The sequence below is a fragment of the Urocampus carinirostris genome, chromosome 4, assembly GCF_059441175.1.
Source record: "Urocampus carinirostris isolate Australia breed hairy pipefish chromosome 4, RoL_Ucar_1.0, whole genome shotgun sequence".
Classification (NCBI taxonomy): Eukaryota; Metazoa; Chordata; class Actinopteri; order Syngnathiformes; family Syngnathidae; genus Urocampus; species Urocampus carinirostris.
Window position 1 is genome coordinate 8260970 of NC_142352.1, and position 25636 is coordinate 8286605.

General features: G+C 40.1%; 1 protein-coding gene across 1 annotated transcript; it reads left to right on the forward strand.

Moving 5' to 3' along the window:
* cd151l (CD151 antigen, like) lies at positions 1-25220 on the forward strand. Its single transcript, XM_088333574.1, has 8 exons — positions 1-164; positions 6371-6455; positions 9006-9197; positions 12334-12408; positions 17458-17562; positions 18870-19028; positions 24339-24425; positions 24492-25220. Exons 2-8 carry the CDS (start codon positions 6372-6374, stop codon positions 24549-24551), a joined length of 762 nt encoding a protein of 253 aa, XP_088189700.1. The 5' UTR covers positions 1-164; position 6371; the 3' UTR covers positions 24552-25220.
* Positions 25221-25636: the final 416 nt, after the last annotated feature.

Sequence of the window (25636 nt, forward strand, 5' to 3'; positions counted from 1 at the left end):
AGGTGCCCTGGGGTGGAGCTTGTGTCCCGATTCCCAACCACAAAACTGGGATAGTTTGCTTTCACTCGACAGTCTTTTCAATTGAAAGAGGGAGAAAAACATTTAAAAACAATACATTTTGTACAATTTTTAGCAGGTCAAGAACGGAATTTCCCCCAAAACAGGTAAGAGAACGTGGGACGTACTCGGCTTACCTCAAAGGGATACTTTCACTGCTGTAACTACACATGAAATGTCGACGTAACCCCCTAAATGAAAAATAAACATTTATATTTGTTTTATTATTCGAAGTGTGCCTTAAAAATAAAGATACAGGGGGCTACATCGCTCTATTAACATAACTAGTGCTAGCTAACTGATACAGTGTGTCCCTGTATTTAGCCTTTTAGCTAATTTAGCCATCGAACAAGGAGGGGTTCAGGTGAGGTTCTAACGAAATCATCATCAAGGAAACAAGTTTATTCAGATGCGGTTGGTTAAATATGCAAAGTCATCACGATGGAATGTGGAAATAATAAGTAGATTTCGATATTCGGCATGTAAATATTGTTCTACATAATTTAGGGGATGTTTTACGGGTTTTACCAATACAATGGTTAGTCATTTTGACTCAAATACAAGGAGGAGGAGGGTTAAAAAGGCCATGGTTCGGTAGGGTTACTTTAACTGGATTACTTTCAATTACTTTTGGATTACTCCAATACCTATTTTGAGGATAGATAATGCAAACAGGATATCGGAAAAAAAACAGGACAAACTAGACGGGAACGAAAACTGGAGTGAATTATTGACCAGACAAAAACAGACGGGAACGAAACTGGAAACCGATACTAAACAGGACAAAAATAAAAAATATATCATAATATGTGACCCTACTGAAATGAGTCACAAGTAGCAATGTTCAATTTTTAGCTACAAGCATGAGAAAAAAACAAGAATAATCGAGAAAAACCCCAACATTTTTTACATTTTTCACTATTTTGAAAGACATGACACTTTCCTTGAATTTCCTAATCCACATAATCAGGAAAAGTAGCAAAAACAGCGATTAAAGTTTAGCATTTCCCATTTTAGAAAACAAAAATTAAGTTCTTTTAATGTGTATTTAACTGTGAAAATGATTTGAATGATATACACCCAAAAAAAGCAAAGAGAACTTTAAACGAGATTTTCTCAGGTTTTTGATCAGAAACAGGTGGATAGAAGGCTTGTCAAGAACCAGAACAGGATCAGGACCCAAATGCGTGACGTTACTCACACAAGCCTTTTCAATTTTGGGGTGGCAGTAGCTCAGGAGGTAGAGCGATCGTTTTAGGATCAAGGGATCCCAGTTCGAATCCCGGCTTGTCCGTGTTACATGTCGAAGTGTCCTTGAGTAAGACATTGAACCCCCAATTACCCCCAATAAGCAGGTTAGCGCCTTACATGGCTGCACAGATCACGGCCGCTATTGGGAAATGTGAAGCACAATGTAAAGCGCTTTGGGAAGTCATTGACTTGAAAAGCGCTATATAAATGCAGATCATTTCATTTCATTACTCCAATACCAAATATTCTAATAAAAGACAAAAGAAACTAAATAGGAATAAAATGACTACATTTTGTGCAGGCTTGGGGAGTAACGGAATACTTGGAACGGCAAAAATGATGTTGGCAAGCTGTTTGGATTTATTTTCATTTTGTTTCTGTCGCATTTTATGTTCGTTTTGCCGGTAGTTCAAAGAGATCTAAGCCAGGAGAGAAAGCTTACCATGTGTTGTGAGTCATATTTTTATTCATATTTAGTTTATTTTGTCTTTTATTAGCATAATTGGTATTGGGGCGGCAGTAGCTCAGGAGGTAGAGCGCTCGTCTTGGGATCAAGGGATCCCAGTTCGAATCCCGGCTTGTCCTTGTTACATGTCGAAGTGTCCTTGGGTAAGACACTGAGCCCCTAATGCCCCCAATAAGCAGGTTAGCGTCTTACATGGCTGCAATACAAGGCCACCATTGGGAAATGTGAAGCACACTGTAAAGCGCTTTGGGAAGTCATTGACTTGAAAAGCGCTATATAAATGCAGATCATTTCATATTGGAGTAATCCAAAAGTAATTGAAAGTAATCCAGTTAAAGTAACCCTACCCAACCCTGAAAAAGACTGATACTGGCATAAGTACATATATCTGCTATTCAGACATGAAAGTATCTCACCTTAGGGAGAAATTAACTGTTTTGAGGTTAAAAAAGGGGATCACGTGAATTTTGTAGATCCAAGAAGAGAGTGTTTTGAGCAAATCGCGTGTTTGAGATGGTGCCATTGAATTAAAATCTTTGTAGTCCGTATGGTGAGGTTCTTCTGAAGAATTTCTCCACCGTTTTTTTCGTGCCGGAATTATTGCCGTTATCACTTTCTGCATTATGTTTCGATTTACTACTTGCACTGAAGAAATGACCAATTTTGTGTTGACTTTCACCTTAACTCGACGACAATGCACCACAGCAATGACGTAATCTCGATGCAACAAGATCTCGTTGGCCGAGATTGGCGTGCAGACGAAAACTCGAACCGCGAGAACAAAACAACAATGGCGGATCCGCCTGACGAAAAGTTTGGAGTGCGGTAAATCTTTGTTAAAAAAAATAATCGGGTAATAATGACAATTTTGTGTCAAAAAAGTTGCGTCCCAGGGACACGCGTTGTTTCGACACTATGCGTCCCCAGCAAAAATGATGCGTCTAGGACGCAGGGACGCGGGCAAACGAGAACACTGCCAAGGTCGCTGTACATAAGAGTCTGACACAACAATCAATGATGAGTAAAACAATCAAGTAATAAATAGCCAATAAAACACACTATAGTTAAAAGAGGCGTTGTTTGAGGCCAAGAATAGGCAAGTCTGAAAAGCTGTGTTTTGAGTCCGGATTTGAAGATGGACAGGGTGGCAGAATTTCGGTTGTCAGGCGGCAATGAGTTCCAGAGATGGGGGGGCCAGAGTGGCTGAAAGCTCTGCTTCGCATGGAGCTAAGGCAGGCAGGGGTTATAGTGAGATGGAAGCAGCAAGATGTGTGCCCTGCGACTGGCTGGCAACCAGTTCAGGGTGTCCCCTGCCCACTGCCCGAAGACAGCTGAAATGGGCTGCAGCATCCCCACGACCCTACTGAGGATAAGCGGTGCAGATGATGGATGGATGGATGAAGAAACTCAATTAATATGATTTAAAATCCATTCATTCTTCTTACAATTAACAATAGTCGTGCTAAGTGTATCTCTGAATAATTTTAGCTTAGTTATTGGTCTGATCTGAAGCAAGCTTGCTATCGAGAATATAATAATAATAATAATAATAATAATTTCCTTGTATTGTCATTCTGTGTAACAATGTACACAGAACGAAATGTCGATTGCACCTGACCCGTTGTAGCGAGCCGATGCAGCCGCAGCCAACAGAGGGCGCCGCCGACCACTTTTTAAGTCTTAGGAATATATCACTGTAGTCATTGAGCCGGGCTAAATTTAACCTGCTTTGATGCAACAGACTTGAGGCTAAATTTAGTCAAAATACCAAACATAGCCTGGCTTAATCCTTTGTTTTGGTTTTGTACAATATACCCAAGGTGTGTGGTGCCTTCTGCAGATTACTGAAAAATAGTGTAGCTAGATAGACTTCAGTATTTTATTGGCTTGTACAGTGTACCGGAACACATTTCCTCCACACCATTCTCACCTTTTTAACCCCTGACCCATTTTCATGCCTGATTCTACCGTATATGGACACTCTGTTAATCCGAAATTGAAGTACCAGTGAACTCTACTGCTTTCTTACCCGACCGAATCTTTGTCACATGTGAACTGCAAATAAAACCACACCAACAAAACCCTTAGCTCTTGTTTGATTTTCATTTGCAAGCACATGTTAAGAGTGTAAGCCATCCTTCAGCAGATGGCTTCCCGATCCGCACATGTGCTTTCTGAATAGATGCGCCACTTGCAAGAAGTGGGAGGGAAAAAGTTTCATTATGAGGCAGCTGGAGCAGAGCAAGTCTGAGCTTGACTAGAAAATTAGCAAATACAAAATGTAATGGAAAAAGTGTGTTTGCAAACTGCGCGTATTATTTTTCGTGATAGGTTTAGTACAGCGGTCAGGAACCTATGGCTCGCTTCATAAGTACATATGGCTCAGAGTTAAGATTTTGTGTCATTCTCCGTATGGTAATGGCTGCGCCCAATTCAGCACGCAGAAAACTGAAACAGCACCTTTATAGTTGATGTTTCGGTCCAGTATAAATAGGGCACAGTCTCAACTGCAGTTTATAGTCAATGTGTCACACCAACAGACTCTGTTTTGGCATCGCGGATCAGTTTCCTGCTCTCTTGCACCGTGCATCTGCTCAATGTGCTGCTGTGGCGCACTCTTCTCGATCGTACCTGGAAACACAGTGCCATCTAGTGGTAAAATACTACACAGTGTGGCTTTAAGGTTTTTTTGACTACTTCACATTTATATATCATGTCTATATATCAATTAAACCCTGGCAGCATGCCAGAGACTTTCAATGGTCTGAAAAACACTGAACATGCATTTAAAGGAATAAAATAGCAGTTTTTTGAAAGGGTAATCAAATTAATACATTTTGAGAAGGATTTCTGTTAAAATGTCAAACAAGTCAGTGCATGGGTAAAACACACCAGCAGCCTCTTCTCTATATTTTGATACCAAATCAACGCAGCCAGCTTCAGGCTTGAGCAACCAAACACAATAATATCCCGAAGTGTCATTCGAAATACATACGGAGAAAAATCAGAAGTCACTTTATCAAAACGGCTACTTTGTTATTGATTAAGTGCCTTTGACAGGATTGTGTTCTTACCTGTTTAATGTGACTTCTGTGTTGAAATTAGGGGTGTAGCAAGAGGCAGAATTACATTGTGACGCTTCCTCTATAAAAGGGGCTAAGTCTTGGCCCGCACAGCGAACCTTTAACACAGTTGACAGGGGAGGGAGAGAATAATAATCCGAAAAGAAACTCTTCTGAGTTCTCCAGGCAGGAGTTCATGTCTGAGACCACGTCACAATCTATGACTTTTGGCGACAACTTGTCTTTTAACAACCCAGTACCAGTGACAGAGAGGCAGTCAAACCCATCACTTCCCACCCGTGAACCTGTACCAGCTGATCTTCCCTCTTGTCTCACAGTCACACCCCTGGTTGAAACGTAATATTTATTCTGCACATTTTCCCAGCATTCGTTTGTGACATATACTTCCCTCCCACATCTTTTCAATTTGTAAACATTTTTTGAAAAGCGCTTAAGACACTGCGATCGTGGGATTTATCAGAAGTGGGCAGGGGGAGGAGTACAGGAAATCTATTCAGGACTTTGTCCAAAGGAGCGACGCAAACCACCTGCACCTGAACACCACCAAGACCAGGGGGATGGTGGTGGACTTCAGGAGTACTAGAACTCACCCGGTTCCTGTAACCATCAAAGGAGAATGTGTAGAATTTGTCCAGACCTACAAATACCTGGGTGTGCAGCTGGACAACAAACTGGACTGAACTGCCAACACAGAAGCTCTAGGTAGGAAAGGTCAAAGCCGACTTTACTTCCTCAGAAGGCTGGCGTCCTTCAACATCTGCAAAAAGCTTCTGAAAATATTCTATGGGACTGTTGTGGCAAGAGCCCTCTTCTATGCGGCAGCATGTTGGGGAGGCAGCGTCGAGAAGAAGGATGCCTCTCGTCTCAATAAACTGGCGAGGAAAGCGAGCTCTGTTGTGGGCACAGAGCTGGACAGCCTGACAACAGCAGATGAGAGACGGGCACTGGGAAAGCTGACGTCAATCATGGACAATTCGTCACATCCACTACACAGCATTATATCCAGACAGAAGAGCAGCTTTAGCGACAGACTGCTGTCACAGTCTTGTACCACGGACAGACTGAAGAGATCTTTTCTTCCTCATGCCATGAGGCTCTTTAACTCCACCCGGCGGAGTAAAGGCCCACATTAAACCACACCCCCTACATTGCATATTACCGTATTTTATTGCAATGTGTTTTCTGTGTAGCACTATCTAGATACTCTATATAACACGCTACAGTGGGTATTAGCACGTCACTTTGGGTATTTGTATATTGTATTCTTTTTGCTTCATTATTGTATTGTTCTCAGCACAGGGATGCTGCTGGAAATGTGAATTTCCCTGCGGGGATGAATAAAGACGTGGTTTGCCAACCCCCGGTTTAGGGCGTTGGACAAAGGAATACAATAATGACATGCCCAGGTTTTGCTGTGAGACAGTATTTTAATTTGGATTGTTATACTACAATAATGTGACAAATCCCAGTTGTGTACAGTAATATACTTATGTACTATGTGCTTTTTGTTTAGCATGGGTGCACACGAAGAAAAGAACGAAACATGTGGAACCATCTGTTTGAAATACCTTCTGATCACATTCAACGTCCTCTTTTGGGTAAGTCACAATGCAACAACAACTGTATAGTATTTTCCTTCATTTCTCCAAACGTTATCATTTTATGTTGCCCACTGATATACAACGTGGACTCGCTACTTTATATTTATTTAGTCATCAGATAAGATTTTAAATGGGCTTCACTGGGCCACAGTTGTCCCAAGATCAAAACACCGAAAATGGTCCAAAAAATTCTCGACGCTAACTGTGTCAAACTCGTGTCCCTTAGGCCAAATGTGGCCAGCCACATCGTTTTGTGGGGTCAGCGCAACTATCCTGAGAAAAGTGGAAAAGAGGATAATGAGCATGAATCGCATTTTTAAATACGTCCATCAGATGGCGCCAAATTCAGACACCACTTGCAAAGCACCGTCTCTAGCTGTATTTGCTGATTACAATCAATCAACTAGAGAACGTAAGGGAAACTCATCCTGGTATTATTTTACTTCAAATAAAAGTCACGGACGCCCTGTTTAAGAAAATATGTAAATAAAAAAAAATGTCAAAAATTCTTTGAAGAATTTTAAAGAAACTAACTCATTTCTATAATGGGTTTACAATAAAGTTCCCTTATTCAAGTGAACATTTTCATAAAAAATAGCAATTAAAAAAAAGGAGGAAATACTTAAATCATTAAATCAATCATTTAAATTACTATTTGTGTGATTTTTGACACATTCCAGTCTGCATGAGTTTCCCAGTATTACAAATAAATTATGTTGTTGTTTTGCTTCTTTATTCTATTTTTTAAAGGCATCGATGATAAATACTACAAAAGTTTATATCTTGATAAAGGAAACAAATATTAAGAATACAAAATAAACTACATGTTTTATAATCAAATCTTACATCCCTGAATTATAATTGAATTGTTAGCCTCTGAAAAGAGCTCCAGCCGTCCAGTTAAGGCAGACTTTTTATGTCATTTGTTTACTAGTCCGGTCCCTGTACCACGTGGTCCCCTTGAGCTAGCATGAGTTTGACACCCCTGCCTTAAGACATTAGCTTCTTAGTAACTAGCCCTAGAGAGCGCCAGGCCTCCCAGAATACAGAAAAACCCTCACTGTATCGCAGATTTTCAACGTGTATTGTGTTCTGCCTTTTGATTGGCTAAACAGTTGCCGCACCCATTTTCTTCTTCTTTCTATCTGCGCGTCTGCGCGTTTTACACATACGTAAAATCGACATGTGTGCGCAAATCTTTTTTTAACTTTAAAAAAAAACATGTCAACATACGCTTTGGGTTGCCGATCGAAAAATAATTGCAGTTTTCCATAACGGCAGCATGTTGGCGACAAAGTATCATGTCAATTAAAGTGGATTGTGTCCTTTAAACAATACAGTTGTGAGCCCAGATTAGTTATTACACAACCTCCGGTTTGAGTGACGCTGGTGCAATTGAATGTTGCTACTTTTTCAAAAATTCTGTTTTTTGACCCTCTATTGCCTCATTTTTGCCGGCTTGGACTTTTATAGTTTTTTTAAATGTCTTGTTTTTAATTTGATTTTTTTTATATTTTCATAGTCTATATACAGTCAAGTCAAGTCATGTTTATTTGTATAGCTCTTAATCACAAGTAGTCTCAAAGGGCTGCACAGACCACAGATGATTGCAAACCACAGACTATTAGTACACCATCCCCTGATCTAAAACCTACATGAGGGCAAGGGAAAACTCAATGATCTGCATTTGATCTGCATTTATATAGTGCTTTTCAAGTCAATGACTTCCCAAAGCGCTTTACAGTGTGCTCCACATTTCCCAATAGCGGCCCTGCAGCCATGTAAGGCGCTAACCTGCTTATTGGGGGTATTAAGGGTTCAGTGTCTTACTCAAAGACACTTCGACATGTAACACGGACGAGCCGGGATTCGAACTGGGATCCCTTGATCCCAAGACGAGCGCTCTATCTCCTGAGCTACTGCTGCCAAAAACCTCAACATGAGGAAAAATGAGGAGAAAAGACAAGATTGAATCATGATCATGAGAGGTAAACGGGAGAGGACTGTAAAAAAATGCCCTCACACCGCCAAATTCCATGGGTGTCCTATAAGACGCTTCTCAACAAAATGTATTGTTATACTTTTTATTCTTATTATTATTTAATAAATACATAAATGAATAGATAAACAGCATTTTTGTGGGTTTTTTTCTTTCCATTTTTGGAACCAGGCCCTTCAAAGAACGAGGGATTACTGTAAATACAATAGTTTGTCAGAAATGTGCTTGCCCTCTGCCAATCAGAGCCCTACATTTCCTTCTTTGGTTTATAAATTGAACAGAAAGTAAAACAAGTGATTCTTTTACCATACTATTTCTTTGAAGTCTGTTTTATCCTTGAAAATCGATGCAGGGAGAGCTTGTCGAAAAAATTCTCTCATGACAGTGATTGTTTATCACTCCAATAACTTTAATTCCACAGTACAAGAAGAGGAGTGTTGACTTAAAAAAATCCTTAGGATCTCTGTTCACACAAATGCATTTGTTGACTGTCGGGGGTGTCGGACGACTCCCCCTCTAGAGATCTGACTCATGTGCTCTTCTTTCAGCTGGCTGGGGGCGTTGTGATGGCCGTGGGTGTTTGGACTCTGGTTGAAAAGAGCGACTACATCAGCCTTCTACCCTCCATGACTTATGCTGCCTCCGCATACATATTGGTCTTCGCTGGTGCCATTGTCATGGTAACTGGCGTTCTTGGATGTTGCGCCACCTTTAAGGAGCAGAGGAGGCTACTCCGAGTGGTAAGAGACTGTAAGGTTCTGCACACTAGGGCTGCAACTAACGATTATTTTAATTATCGAGGAATCGTTTGATTTCTTGATTAATTGAAAAAAAAAGGACAGGAAGAAAAATAATGCACGGTACAGCAAAATATTCTATAATATAAACCTTAAAAAAAATCCAGGTTTTTGTCTAATAGCCTAACAATAAAAATACATACAAATGAATGCTAAAGACCCCTTCATAGCCTACATCCTGTGTGACGTCACAATCGAAGCTGGAGGCAAAATAATACTTGCGCTGTTCAGGAGACACGGGTAAAGAATGCTATTGTAGCTGCTAGTTGTCATCATGATGTGTGTGTGCGCGCCAGAATCGGATCGAAAACGTGAGTGATCGTAAATTGAAGATTTACGGGATCCCAGCTGATAATCCTGATCAAGGAAAAAAATAGCTGGGTATTATAGCGAAAACATCGGTCCAAGACGCTTATTAAAAATGCTTGAGTATGCAGTGCACACCGAATATCAGTGTCTGAAATAACGTCTGCCCGGACGCCCAGGTCGTGCATCTTTTACGTCGGGCGTACAACTTACAAAACGTCATCGCCCTAGTGGCCGACAACTTTTTCAAGAAAAAAAAAGAAGAAAAACAAATGTTTTTTTTTTTTCAAATCAAACGTTTGCTTTATTCCGATTTCGAAATCTTCGTTCGGTTTGGAAATTTCGGAATTTCGGTTCGTTTGGCAATTTGCATACTCGGCAGCCAATCAAAGGCCTACATCGAATAACTTCCTGCTTCCGGACTTTCCCGAGCGTTATAAGGTCTTGCATTTGCATATCATTTTCCAAAGTAGACGCACAGAGAATACGAGAAAAATGAAGGAGTGTTTAGGAATCAATTCAAAACCTCAGCCCCAGAAGAAATATTCAAAAGAAGCTAACAAAATGTATGACGCTGCAAAACGTAAACATACATTAAAAGCATCGTCGAAAGAGGAGTTCACGTGGCTTGTAATAGACGACGCTACACAAACATTAAATGCCTTAAGTAGATTTATAATAAATTTAATTTTAAAGTGTTGTTCTGTTATATATTCTGATTATCAATCCTTAATACTTTGCAACAATGTTTTGTTTTTTTGCGATTTGTCGTCTTATTGTGTTTCAAGTTGTGAAAAATGGGGCAGGCAACTTTTTGTCTTGAGTTTCAGACACTGCTAGTATTATAGAACGTTTTTGTTTCTATTCAGCCCATATTACTTATTATATCGGAAAAGTATCTTGATATTTTCTTAGCTTTAGCTTACTGTTATCATGTAGCCTTAATGCCAGCGATAGCTTTGTAAACACTGCGTGGGTCAAAAATAAAAACCTGCACGCATTGCAAAGAATTGTCGGGCTTCAGGGGAGCTCACATAATTGACAACCATCTTGCTGCCCTGGGAATAATAAACAAACATGTAGAATTATCATACTCGCATGCATTTTTTTTTTGAGTATCCGTACGTCGAGACATATCTATTTGACATAACATGGCTCACTTAGAGGGAGCTGACATGATTGTCTGCCAACTTGCTGCTACCGGTACCCCCAAAACCTTGTGAAAGGCTGGGGAATAAAGAGAGAAGGAAAAACATGTCGTGTCACTTTGAGTTTCGTAGTTTTTATCTTTCGGTAGTTTTCGGTTTCACTACATAAAACAGTGAAATTAGGTGGTCAAATATTGCACAGTGTCCCTTTTAAATTTGGTATTGCTTCACTTTAATTGAATATGGGTTAACTGTAAACAATCTGCACTGGTGGAAAATTACTGTGTCAATTGCAAAATTAATTTGCAATCTGTTCCGATTACTGTTGGTGATTTCAAAGAACGGTCGGGTTGTGTGGGTGTATGTTTTGTGTATTTTCAAAGCCCCCTGCTTCCTGAAGAGTTAAGATTAGGCCGATGAATCACAGTGGTGGAAAAGCTTGTTGGCAAGGAGAGATGCTATTGAAGCTGTTAAAAAGGCAAACATATGGGACTAAAGAGACTGATTCATTAGGCTCCTGTGTTTCCTTGATGTAAGGAGTGTCTTACCTCGGAGGGCATCAAAGAGAGCGATTGCTTTGGTTCTGTAATCAAATTATCAAAATTACACAGGTTTGAATTTAAGGTATACATTAACATGTGTTTTTCCCATGTTGTCGATATCATTAACTACGTTTACATGCAAGGAACAGTCTGACTGGGATTAGAACTCAGACTATGGACGAATCCGAGCGAAAAGTTTTAGAGACAGACGAATTACATGTTTGCGAGCAATCCCATGTGAGTCGGGATGAGTGATGATGATATGCAAATAAAGGTAATTTCCGCATTTAATTTTTGACATTTGATTTCATTGATGTCACTCAAGAAAATCAAGTAAAGATTTAAACTGGATTTGAACCCATTACCTCATAACTGTGCCGCTGACGCGGTAAAACCACTCAGCTGCCGTGCTGCCCTGAAAATATATACTTTTTTTATAGACTGCAAAAAAAGGTATCTTTTGTTGTTTAAGGGAAATTAGCTTTTGGAAAAATAAATCATTGCAAATCTGACAAATTTGACATGTCAAACGAAGGAGAATTGTGACACCACTACTGTTCAAGTGAAGGCTTGTGATGATCAATGGTTTAGTGCCTCTTGTAATGAAAAAGTGAAGAAAGGTGTAGGAAAGAAGAGTCTTTTTGGAACCTGATATCCACAATCATAAAACAATTGCTCAAAAATTTAAATAGGATTAATTCCTTATCTGTTTTTTTGTATCTTTACAAATGCATTTTTGTAGTTTTTACTTCTATTTTCATAACCGTTTTTTCTGGTTATTGCACCTTATATTACCCCCAGCCCCTGCTCAATCCCTCTATCTTTTTTCAAATAGTGAATTACTTTGCAACCTTGTGCCCCCTTGAAAGAGCCTTTGCAAAAAAAAAAAGGGACTCAGTATATTTCTACCACCGAGCTCAGGAAAGTATGGGTTATCACAACAACTCTATAAGTGAGACAAATTTTCCACTTATATTCACAGTACTTGAGTGATGTGCTAAATGTTAAATGCATGACTGAATACAACATACAAAAATATATTCAGACACACATTTTAAGTCCTTTTTTTCCATCTGTTCCCAGTATTTTGTCCTGCTGCTGTTTATTTTTCTGTTGGAGATTCTTGCTGGCGTCCTGGCGTACATCTACTATCGGCAGGTAATTGAAAAATGTAAACTTATCAAAAATCTCGTTTCCATTTGAGCACAATTCACCTTGCGGGTGAGAGCAAGCACCTCAAGAAACCACCTTATCACAAGAGCTTTTTTGCCTGCATCTTTGGGGGATTGCAGTCATTCTGAAAGATGTGATTAAAATCAAACCACCTTGAGCAGTTCAATTGTTAATCTTGCCATGCGGTCGCTAGTGCTGTAATTGGAACAGCCCACTGCATTATTCGAAAATGCGGAGCCCGCTGCAGGAGGCGATGACCATTTTTATGAAGGACTTGATACTTAAGGCAAAGTGTCAGTTTTGAAGCAACAACACATAGCTACACAATATATACAAGGACTTGCAAAATGAATTAATGATTGTCCACACAAAAAAATAGTTTTTTGACATATATCCATACTTATAGATAAAAAAAAATATATATATATGTTCCAAGATTTTCTCATTTTCTTTGCCCATTCTTACTTACAAAACAGCTCAAGTTCCTTAGGGATTGAGGGTGCTTAATTACAACATTATTCCGATCTTAAAGGATAGGAGAGAGGTCTGGATTCTGGCTTGGCCATTCCAACACCTTTATACTGTTAGTCTTTATCCATTACATTGTAGATTTTGCTTTATGTTTAGGGCCGTTGTCCTGTTAAAAAATTATCCTGCACCCCATTCTCGGGTCACTTGCAGACTCCATGTATTTGCCTCCATCCATTTTCCCATCAACTTTAACGATGTTACCAGTCCCTGCTTGAGAAAAGTAACACTAGCACATGATGCTGCCACCACCATGTTTGACAGTAGGGATGTTATTTTCAGGGTGATGTGCAGTGTTTCTCTTATGCCAACCAAATATTCACTTTCGGTTTGACAAAAACACATGTTGTATGTGTCTCCAATGTGGAAAGAAAGGGCTTTCTTATTGCCACCCTTCCATAAAGTGCAGATTTATGTAGAGTACGACTAATACTAATACCCCCACACAGATTGTCCTACCTCATCTGTATATGCCTGTATATGACCTCATCTAATGTAATCATGGGCTTCTTGGTTTCTTTTCTGATTAGTTTTATCCTTGTTTGAGGCAAAAGCTCAGAGGGACGACCATGTCTTGGTAGGTTTGCAGTGGTTTTATGCTCTATTTATTTTGATATTGCTTGCACAGTCCTGCAGGAAATGTGTAAATGTTGCAAAATCTTCTTGTATCCCATTCCTGCTTTGAATTTTTCCACAACTTTATCTTGGAACTGCCTGATGTGTTCTTTGGTCTTTGTAGTGTTGTCTGTTCTCCAGTGTCTCCTTTCACATACATCTGAGACCATCTCTCAGAGCAGGCATATTTAAACTGAGACTTAAAGACACACAGGTGCACTCTGTTCGTTAATTCTAGTCATTTAAGTCCACAATGGATCATTCAGAACTCATCGGGGAACTTTTGGAGTCATTTGGCTGAGCTGAGAGAACAGCATCACCTACTTTTTTTTTTTTTTCATTGTAAACATCACATAAAAAATTGAATACATTTTCTTACTATTGTCTCACAAATTGTTTATTATAAGAAAATATGTTTGGTGCCCAAAATCTGCCAATATGACAGAACGTTCTTGGGGCTGGCCAATACTTTGGCGTTGGCTCCTACTTGGTTTTGCACAAACTGCTGTGTATAGCTGCTGTATTAAATGTGAAACATAACTAGTTCTGACAGCCTTCTTCAGCACAGTTTAACATTAGGCTCACTGCGCTTTTTTCACTCTTGCATTGAAGTCCAAGTCAACTGAAAGGATTTTCCAACAGTTTTAATGTATCTCGGGTGTATACAAGTCAAATGACAATATGACTTAAAAAGCAAAGTTCTCCTGTTTTAAATCTGTTGTGATGTGGTCGCTGTTTTTTGACTAAGGTTTTGTGAACATGACATCACTAATCGGGAACCTGAAGCCTCTAAATTTGCGATCTCACCTTCATATAATGGCAAAGGATGTCCCCAGAAGTTAAAACAGGGGGATTTTGCTTTTTCACTAGTATTCTACAAATGTAATATTAATCAAAATGTGTTTTTAAACCAGTCTGTGAAAATAAGTATTTTTAGTTAATGTCTGCTAAAAATTACATGAAATGGTTTTCCATCAAGATCCCATCCAGACTCATTTGAGGGTTACACTTTTTTAAAAATATATTTTTGGAGTACACAAATATAATCTGCACACAGCCCTGAGCATTGCCAAGACACGTCCCCTCTTAATTCCTATCTTATGACTATTATGCTTTATTCATGATATATAAAAATTTAGGAAAACAATAAAAATATTCAGCTCCACGTTAGTAATGTTGGAGGGAGTTTGACTTTATCAATCTCTCAATACTTTGTCAATTTATTACAGTATATCCAAATATGATTTACAAATTTATGTTAAGTGATACCAAATGAGTACAAAACATCACAATATACTCACAAAATCTTTTTGGCATTATACTTATGCCTGGTACAGGAATTCTCCACATTGAGTCTGAAGTGCGTCTAAAGAATAAACACACTTAGAGATGATAACTTTGATAAATCTGCCTATGTGTAAATAAAAAAATAGATGAAATAAAACTGCCCCCTAATGTTCAAAATGCCATAAAACCACAAAAGCGTGGTAGATATTATAAGCCATTCTCATTAAATGCATGAATGCTTCAGTGCAAGCTTTCCGATGCCTCGCTCTAACACGAAGTGACCGCTGATTGACTATAGCAGCAATCTAAGTGGCCAGTTATCAGGTCTATCTTTTGCTATTGGGCCTAGAAGTGGGAAGTCATAAATATCTTGCATCCCTTTGTCTCAGGATAAGGCAATCCTTATTTATAAAAACAAAGAGGTAAACATTTTTTCATGAAAATCCATCCATCCATCCATCTATTATCTGCACCTCTTATCCTCAGTAGAGTCGCGGGGGTGCTGGAGCCCATCCCTACTATCTTCAGGCAGTGGGCAGGGGACACCCTGAACTGTGCCATATATTGAACATCCATCCATTATCTGCACCGCTTATCATCAGTCAGGTCGCGGGGATGCTGGAGCCAATCCCAGCCATCTTCAGGCAGTGGGCAGGGGACACTCATTTAGACCTAGGACAATTTGGACCGGCCAATTAACCTAACGTGCATGTTTTTGGAATGTGGGAGGAAACCGGAGTGCCCGAAGGAAACCCACGCAAGCATGGGGAGAACATGCAAACTCCACAAAGGAGGTTTGATCTCATGACCTCAGAACTGTGCCGCACACGCGCTAACCACTGTGCCGCCGTGCTGCCCTTTCATGAAAATGTCGCAGGAAAGAATGAATCGAGTAACAGATTATTTATAAGTTGTTGTACTTTCCCCTTATATACAGTACTTGTTTCAGATTATATGATAGTTGAAAAAAGAAAAGATTGGAAATGTTTTTTCCCCCCTCAACATTACTGCAAGCAGTGTGCTTACTGTACAATAAAATCACCGTTTTATGATCGAGAGACGGGTTTCTTTCGTTGAGTGACTCAAGTGCACGAAGAAGCTCAGTAACATTTACTATCTTCTGAAATGATTACTTATTGTTTTGAGTCTTTTGAAATTGAATTTAAAATGAGCCTCTTTTATGCTTGACATTCGTCAGTGTGCTTCTCCAGACACATATCTTTTAGCGCTTCATCGTTTTGCTAGTATCGCCGCTTTGCATAACCCACACATGCCTGCACACAGGCATTGTTTTGCTCACCACCATCCATCATTGTCATAGGTAATACAGAGTGCTCCTATGCAACTTGGTGGATGGATGAGGATGATGTTTCAAGTTTTATTTTTATTTTCTAAATTGATAGCTGCACTCTATACTTGATCCTATGCTGGTGAGGCTGAGTTACATTATTTGCCTCATTCAGAATACCTTCTGAAGTTATTAATGATACAAATATCAGGTGAACCACATGCATTTATATTATTACCATAATTTATGTAACCTATGCACATGACATCTTTTTTATAGTAAATGCACATCTTGTTATTTTCGACCCCCTGTTTAATCCACTTTCAATAGAGTCAATTGCAATGCACTGTATGGAACACCAGATGTCAGCAGTTACTCTTGAAACAAGCAAGGAAGATTGCAATTGGTTTGAGCTGGAGAGTTATTTTCGAGTGTTAAAGCATTGCCAAGGGCAAAGTTGATTTCTACAAGGTGTGCACGAAAAACCTTCAACGTCCGCTTGAAATGCATTTTGCCTTCTTACATTTGAATCAAATAGTGGGTCACAGGTTTGATGTTCCTCTAAGTCCTCTAAGTTCCCATATTGGAGTCCCATTACTACAAAAAATAATCCCTGTCTGGACAGTTGCTGTATAAATGAAAGCGGCAGAACTTAATCACGTGAACAGTTTCAATCAATTAGTCTATGTGCCAGTGATTTTCTTGCTGCATCATAGGAAAACCTCAAATAAACGTCACTCGTTTGACTTGTTTGCGCTTTTCTACTCCTTGTTCCTCCGAGACTTGAATATTGCCCGAGTAAAATGCCAATGTGACAAAAATAAACAATCAAGGATCAAATGAGGTATGTCGACCCTTTAAATGCTGTTTCACTTGACTTCCTCAAGTGGGAACAGGTGCCTAACCTACCGCAACTTGCTTCTCATCCCTCCCGCCTCCCTCTATAATCTCACTCTGTCCTCTATATTTTGTGCCATCACTCATTCCCTTGATATTTCGGTCTTCCATTGATTTACAGTAGTTTCCCCATTGGCTTGTTGCCATAGAAACGGAGCCCTGCCAGACCTCCATGCTCTGCTACTGAGCATTCTTGTGAACAAAACATACAATAGTGCCCCCATCCTTCCTAACACTCAGAACACTCCTACTTACTCCATCCCCGCGTATAAGAACCTTTGTCCTCAATATGTGACAATTGCATTTTCATCTCGACTGTGTCCAACTCATTTACCTACAGCGTGTTTGTGTGCTGGCCTGTGACGAATCATGTGGTTACATTATGCGTTGTGTGCTCATTTATCTGTGTGTGTGGCTAGTTAAACGAAGAGCTGAAGCAGAACCTCAGGGAGACCATGGTCCAAAAGTACCATCAGAAGACTCATGAACACGTTACCAGTGCTGTGGATAAGCTGCAACAGGAGGTACGTATTTGCATTTATGGGAACGGGGATGCATTGTGTTATTATACCTATAATCATAACTGATAACCTCCACCTTCTTTAAAGAGTATCGACATGACAGATTTTTTTCCAATCTGTTGAAAAAAATTGCATATATAAAGGCAGAGTGCGTCATTTGAAATGTCCTTAAAAAGGTGACAGTACAATTTTTTCTCTGTTAGCATGTGTTAAAATTGCCCAACTGAGTTAAAAGAGACCTGGTCATCCAGGATGGGGGATGACCTCATGTGAGAGGTCCCTTCTCAAGGTTTCTTCAGTTTCCTCATCTTGAGGTTTTTGAGTTTTTCCGTGCCCTCATGTAGGTTTTAGATCAGGGGATGGTGTCATAATAGTCTGTAATAGTCTCTGCAGCCCTTTGAGACTCCTTGTGATTAAGGGCGTCTCTACACATCCCTGATCTAAGACCTACATGAGGGCAAGGAAAATCGCAAAACCTCAGCATGAGAAAATTATGAAACCTTGACAACGGGCTGTGTAAAGTAGGGTGTTTTTGACTACCTCTAAAGTTTTGTTTTTGTTAAGACAGAATGTTATAGGCTCTTAGTATAGGATTTTTTTTTCATGCGAGTGAGAATTCACTCCATTGTGAAGACGTTTGCTTTACTGACCTGGATGCGGCAGGTCGCAATCAAAACACAGCACAGGCATGCAGCGATTGTCGTTGCTTAAATGCATGTTTTGATTTTTCAAGAGGGGGTCATAATTTATTAAAGAGGCCACATAGGACTGACGAAAGTGTACACTTACTTATTTCAAATAGTTGGGTAAAAAACAATTACAGCAAATGTGTTTTTAAACTGGGTTTGACCCAGCTTTTCTGTTTAATTCAGAAATTACCATAAAGACTAAATGTGTCCAGTAGATGGTGGCTTTGTATCGTTATACAACATGACTTGACTTTACATGTTTTCACGTTTTCATAAAACCTTTTTATTATGATTCATATGGCTAACAATAAAACCCTTTATCCACAATTTTGTGACACAAAATTACACAAAAACCTTGTAGCATTAAAAATAAGTTGAAAAAAAAAAGGTACTATATCTTTATTGGATGGACGCGTGGACACATTTGTGTTTAATGGATCTCTGGTGGCGTACTTTAGTACATGTTTTGAGACAAACCCCTCGTACTTTATTTTAGGTTTTTATATTTGCAGTTGACACTTTAACAGGTCCATAGTGATTTATGTCCATCCGAAGCGAAACACTCTTTCATTTTCTCTCCTAATGCACGATTATGTATTTTGTGACGGTCTTCCCCATCAGTTCAAGTGCTGCGGGAGCAACAATTCATCCGACTGGGTGAAGAGCGTCTGGATCCGCTCCAACGACGGGAACGGCAGGGTGGTGCCCGACAGCTGCTGTAAGACTCCGTCCGAGCTGTGCGGACGTGGGGGGCACCCTTCCAATATCTACAAGGTGGAGGTGAGTATTTGTCACGGTGGTGGCGGTGGTTCTGCTGCAATATTTAATTCAGAGGAACTCATTCCATGTCGGATGTTTCTCTCAAATGGGAAGAGCCGATGCCCGCCAATTTTTGCCGTTTGGCCTAATTTTTGAAGGTATACAGAAAATGCCAGCTCGGTGGCTTGGAGGTAGGGCGCCCGCTCCGATACTGGGAGGTCGCTGGTTCAAGCCTCGGCCGAGTCATACCTAAGACTTACAACATTGGTACTCATTGCCTGCCTGCTTGGCGCTCGGCATTAGGGGTTGGAATTGGGGGGTTTGGTCACCTAATGACTCCCAACACATCAGTTGGGTTGGGCAAGGGGGCTGGGAGTCACCTCCTCTGTATCAATCTCCCAGAAAGAGTCAAATGGATATGGCTCCGGTATGTATACAGAAAATGGATTTCTGTAGCTATAGAGGCATAGGATGTATCCAAAAACAGCTTCAACCTTCATTAGAAAAACGGTTTGTTTCTAGCTTTTACCAGTGTTTGAAATAACATCTGCCCGGACGCCGGGGGCATTCATATTTTAGGTCGGGCGTACAACTTACAAAACGTCTCTGCCCGGATGGCCGACAACTTAAAAATAGAAATGAAATGAAATGATCTGCATTTATATAGCGCTTTTCAAGTCAATGACTTCCCAAAGCGCTTTACAATTCCACATTTCCCAATAGCGGCCTTGCAGCCATGTAAGGCGCTAACCTGCTTGTTGGGGGTATATTAGGGGTTCAGTGTCTTACCCAAGGAAACTTCGACATGTAACACGGACGAGCCGTGAATCGAACTGGGATCCCTTGATCCCAAGACGAGCGCTCTACCTCCTGAGCTACTGCCGCCCCAGAATAATAAAAATAGAATAAAATAATCTTTTGTTTTTTTTTTAGACAGGATGGAATGGTAGCTTGTTACAAACGTTTTCTTTATTCCGATTCCGAAATCGTCGTTCGGTTTGAAAATGTCGGTTCGTCTGGAAATTTGCATATTCTGCAGCCAATGAGAAGCCTGCATCAAATAACTTCGTGCATCCGGACTTTCCCGAGCCTTATAAGGTCGTGCATTTGCATATCATTTTCCAAAGTAGACGCACAGAGAACACAAGAAAAATCGTAAACTGTTTAGGAATCAAGCCAAAAACCTTAGCCCCGGAAAAAGATTCAAAAGAAGCTAACAAAATTGATGACGCTACAAAATGTAAATGTACATCGAAAGCATCGTGGAAAGAGGATTTCACGTGACTTGCAGCAGATGTTGCGACGCAAACATTTCATGAATGAAGATGAGTAAATACAGGTACATACTGATAGCAGATGGAAAACAGCAATGTCATATACATGCAATGAATGTTATAGGTAGATTTATAATAAACTTAATTTTGAAGTGTTGTTCTGTTATATATTCTGATGATCAATCCTTAATACTTTGCAACAATGTTTTTTTTTTTTTGCGATTAGTCTTATTGCATTTCAAGTTGTGAAAAGATGGGGCAGGCAACTTTATGGCTGTGAAGGCAACTTTTCAGAGTCGTCTGCCCTTGTGTCCGGTAACCTTTTCGAATGGGTTTCAGACACTGCTTTTACCATTAAACAACAGTTTCTTAAAAATACTAATTTCCAAGAAAACTTCTGAGAAAAACAGCTTTTTGAGAAAGAACTGCAAGAACTTTTCAGCGTACGATGTCTGCGGTGACGTGATTACTCGTTTTCTGTCACTATGGCATTCGCAGACCAGCACGAAATGTCATCCTTCCCTTCCCCGGAGATGAGGAAGAGACTTCTTTTTTAGAAAGAAAAAAAGCTATGAAGCACAAACTTTAGTTAAATCTTTGCTTTTCTTACCACACTGCCTGAGTGCGCCTACTGGGCATATGGGTCGCCTACAGACTCTCATTCCCTGGATACAGGAAGCAACACTAGAAAGTGGGGGCTTCCTCAATGTGTGGACAAAGATCTGTCTTCTAATGGGAATTTTTCATGCTGGGATCATTCCCAAAGGCTTGATCCAAACGGATGAGATGTTCCAAATGTTTTATAATAATTTTTTAAAAAATTAAACAAAAAATATTTTTACGTTTCTTCTATTGCTTTTATTTATATGCTACGGCACTGGATGAGTTAAATATATAGTATGTTGTTTTCATCATAATGAGTTCTTTTACTTGTCTGTGGCTTGTTTAGGCACCGCACCGCCCCCCAAAAAAAACCCAACATCAACCACTAATTAAAAAAAGGAAACTGCAAAACATTTGCTCAAAAAAGCTGTTTTATAATACAAAAACATATGCCCAAAGAGGTGCTTAACTTGTTTGGGTGCTTGGGCATTTGGGTTGGCCATGGTCCAAAAATGTTTGTGTGTTTTCTTTCTTTTGCTACTTTTTCCCTTTTTAAAAAAAAATTCTTTGTTTTTGTATGTGTTTTTCTTGCTGTCGGTCACCCCTCTCGAGGTATATGACCAGGGCAGATAGATAGATAGATAGATAGATACCATAAATTCCGGACTATAGAGCGCACCACATTTTAAGAGGAAAACCGATATTGTACTTACACAAGCCGCACCTGTATATAAGCCGCATGCGCCCACATTAATAAAATGTCACACAAACACAAATTTAACCCAAACCCGACTTTAAGTCCCGCGATTGAAACTGAATGTCCTTCAACAAAGTACACAGTCCAAAGATCACAGCCGGCAAAATGAATGGAAAATGATACAGGTACTTAAGGTTTGATGCAGACCTGCAGAGTCCGGGTCCCGTTGAAAGTAATCCAAGGAAAAAAGTGTATATTTCCAAAGGTAAAGGTGGGAAAAATATATATCCATTATTGTCCGCCGCGTCCACAAACACTCACCTTTACCGGTCCGCACTTCCTGTCACCCCGCGTTTGTTTCGCCCCTTCTTTTTTATCCGCGCGTGCAAAACATATCAGAATAAGTGTCTGAAATAAATACATTACAAAAATATTCCGTTGCAAATACATATCATACATGGTTACACATATTTACAAAGAAAGACGGTACACCGAGAGAGTTTTCAAAGCTTTAATAATATAACTTTCATCCCAAACGGTGCCTGTGACAGGGCAGTTAATGGTAGCAACACGCTCGCAACACAGTAAACGGGTCTGTTAAAAAAACATACCGTACTTGTAAAAATCACGGTAAACCGTCCTCATCTTCCTCCTTAGAACTGAAGCCATCAAAGTCGTCTTCCACAGTGTCTGAAAGAAACTTTGTCATATAGACGTCGTCCCACGCTCCCTTATTCCAAAACACGCTAGCAACACGCTCGCTCCTTCTTTATCGGACTGCTCCATTGCTTTTAGCTTGAAAGCTGCATCATGTGCCTTTCTTTTTGCATTTTGCATGATGAGGGTATGTTCACGCTAATTTAATTTATGCACAAGCCAAGAAGTTGCAGTCTTCCTCGGCGCATACTGGACTGTCTCAGAAAATTAGAATATTGTGATAAAGTTCTTTATTTTCTGTAATGCAATTAAAAAAACAAAAATGTCATACGTTCTGGATTCATTACACATCAACTGAACTATTTCAAGCCTTTCATTATTTTAATATTGCTGAATTTGGCTTACAGCTTAAGAAAACTCAAAAATCCTATCTCAAAATATTAGAATATCATGAAAAAGTATACAAGTAGGCTATTCAACTAATCACCTGAATCATCTAATTAACTCGAAACACCTTGCGAGGGTTTCCTGAGCCTTCAAAACACTCAGCTTGGTTCAGTAAACTAAATCACAAGTATGGGGAAGACTGCTGATCTGACTGCTGTCCAGCGGACCATCATTTAAACCCTCCATCAGGAGGGTAAGACACAAAAAGAAATTTCTCAAAGAGCAGGCTGTTCACAGAGTGCAGTTTCAAAGCATATCCACAAAAAGTCTGTTGGAAGGGAAAAACGTGGCCGGAAACGCTGCACAACCAAGAGAGATGACCGCAGCCTTAACAAAATTGTGAAGAAGAGCCGCTTCCAGAATTTGGGGGAGCTTCAAAGACAGTGGGCTGAAGCTGGAGTCCAGGTATCAAAAGCCACAGTTCACAGACGTGTCCGGGAAATGGGCTACAATAGCCGTATTCCCATGGTCAAGCCACTTCTGAACTCAAGACAACGGAAGAAGCGTCTGACTTGGGCTATGGAGAAGAAGCACTGGACAGTTGCAGAGTGGTCCAAAGTCCTCTTTTCAGACGAAAGCAAGTTTTGCATTTCATTTGGGAGTCAAGGCGCCAGAGTCTGGAGAAAGGCTGGAGAGGAGCAAAATCCAAGTTGCTTGAAATCCAGTGTGAAGTTCCCACAGTCAGCAATGGTTTGGGGAGCCATGTCAGTCCAGAGTAAATGCAACTGTGTACCAAGAGATTTTAGAGCACTACATGCTTCCATCTGCTGAAAAGCTCTATGGAGATGAGGATTTCATTTTCCAGCATGATCTGGCACCTGCCCACAGTGCCAAAACCACCAGTAACTGGTGCACTGACCATGGCATCACTGTTCTTGATTGGCCTGCTAATTCCCCTGACCTGAACCCCATCGAGAATTTGTGGGGTATAGTTAAGAAGAAGATGAAAGACACCAGACCTACAAATGCAAATGAGCTGAAGGCCGCTATCGAAGCATCCTGGGCATCAATAACACCTCAGCAATGCCACAGGCTGATTGCCTCCATGCCACGCCGGATTGATGCAGTAATCCGTGCAAAAGGATTCCCAACCAAGTACTGAGTGCATCAATGGACATTTTCAAATGTTTGATTTAGTTTTGCTGTTATAAAATTATTTTTTGACTTGGTCTGAGGAAGTATTCTAATATTTTGAGATAGGATTTTTGAGTTTTTTTCAGCTGTAAGCCAAAATCAGCAATATTCAAATAATAAAAGGCTTGGAATAGTTCAGTTGATGTGTAATCAATCCAGAATGTATGACATTTTTGTTTTTTTAATTGCATTACAGAAAATAAAGAACTTTATCACAATATTCTAATTTTCTGAGACAGTCCAGTATATTCCACCGGTCTAAATCTTACCTTTTGTACTCGAGCGCCGCTGGCGGCCGTTAGAAAAATTACATAAATTGGCCGCATCACTGAATAAGCCGCAGGGTTGAACGTTTGGGGGAAAAAGTACCGGTGTATAGTCCGGAATTTACGGTAGATAGATAGATTCCTTGATTAAGTTCTACTGCCATTTCTGCCTGTAATTCCTGTATATTTCTATATTGGTGTCGTCAGTAAATAGAATAAATTCTTAGAAATCAACTCTTGTTATCTGTTTTAGGGCGGCTGTATATCGAAACTGGAGAAATTTATCCAGGACCACCTGAAGATCATCGGAGCGGTGGGTGTGGGGATTGCGTGTGTGCAGGTAAGGAAAAGAAACACGTCTTTTCGAAACTGAAAAGTAATGATTCACTCTCTTTGTAACATGTAGATCATAGGGATGGTGTTTACGTGTTGCCTGTACCACCGTCTCAAATCGGAGCCGTACTAAAGAAGAAAAAAGAAATCACCTCGTGGAAATACTCCAATATCTCACTTTGGGGGGAGGGAACGACTGAACGATTCATCCGTGTTTCTTTAAATAGTCCGTCGGAAAAACAATTAAGGTTATAATATGTAATTAAGTATTGAAATTGGAGTCCTAAGATTACAGCGGCGAGAATAAAAGTTATTAGATAAAACTCTGGGGATTACTGCCTGCGAATATTCAATGAGTGATACTCCCTGTGGAAATTTAAGGTAGAATTCCCCCTTCGAAAGTTAGTCGGGTGGCCCAATTTTCGGACTGAACCCTCGCAAGAAAATGTCTTTTTGACAGCAGCAGCAGCTGCTAGTTTTAACAAGCCCACTTCATCTGCCGGAGCTCCTCGTTTCCATGTTAATGAACTGCTCGTGGATTGGAAACGTGTATTCCAGGTTGACCTTTTAGAATTTCGACATCAATTTGTACTACTGTTTTGTTTTATATGCAGTGCCTTGCAAAGGTATTGCACCCCCCTGAGAACTTTTTGACATATTACCATATTTCAGGCTTTAAACCTGTAGAGAAAAAACTGAAAATATTTTCTAAGAATCATCAACATGTGAGACACAATCGTGAAAAGAAGCCACATTTTATCTTAGCGTTGCAAAACTATCTGCCCCAGGTTACAGTCACAAGTCTAGTATAACTGATAGTCGTCCTATGCACAGACTGTCCTACCTCGGCTGTATATGCCTGCAGGTCACCTAATGTGATCATGGGGCCGCTTAGTTGCTTTTCTGGTTAGTTTTCTCCTCGTTTGGGGCAAAAGTTCAGAAGAATGACTGGATCTTGGTAGGTTTGCATGGGTTTTATGCTCTCTATATTTCGATATTATTGCCCGCACTGTGCTCCAACTTGATGTTGCCAAAGCCAGGTGCCTCTCACACTGTACTTGTATTTATTTCTCTCTCTCTCTCTCTCTCTCTCTCTCTCTCTCTCTCTGTCTCTGTCTCTCTCTCTGTCTCTGTCTCTCTCTCTCTCTGTCTCTCTCTCTCTGTGTCCTTTTTCTCTTCCTTTGTTGCTCTTTGTCTCTCTCTGTGTCTTTTAATCTC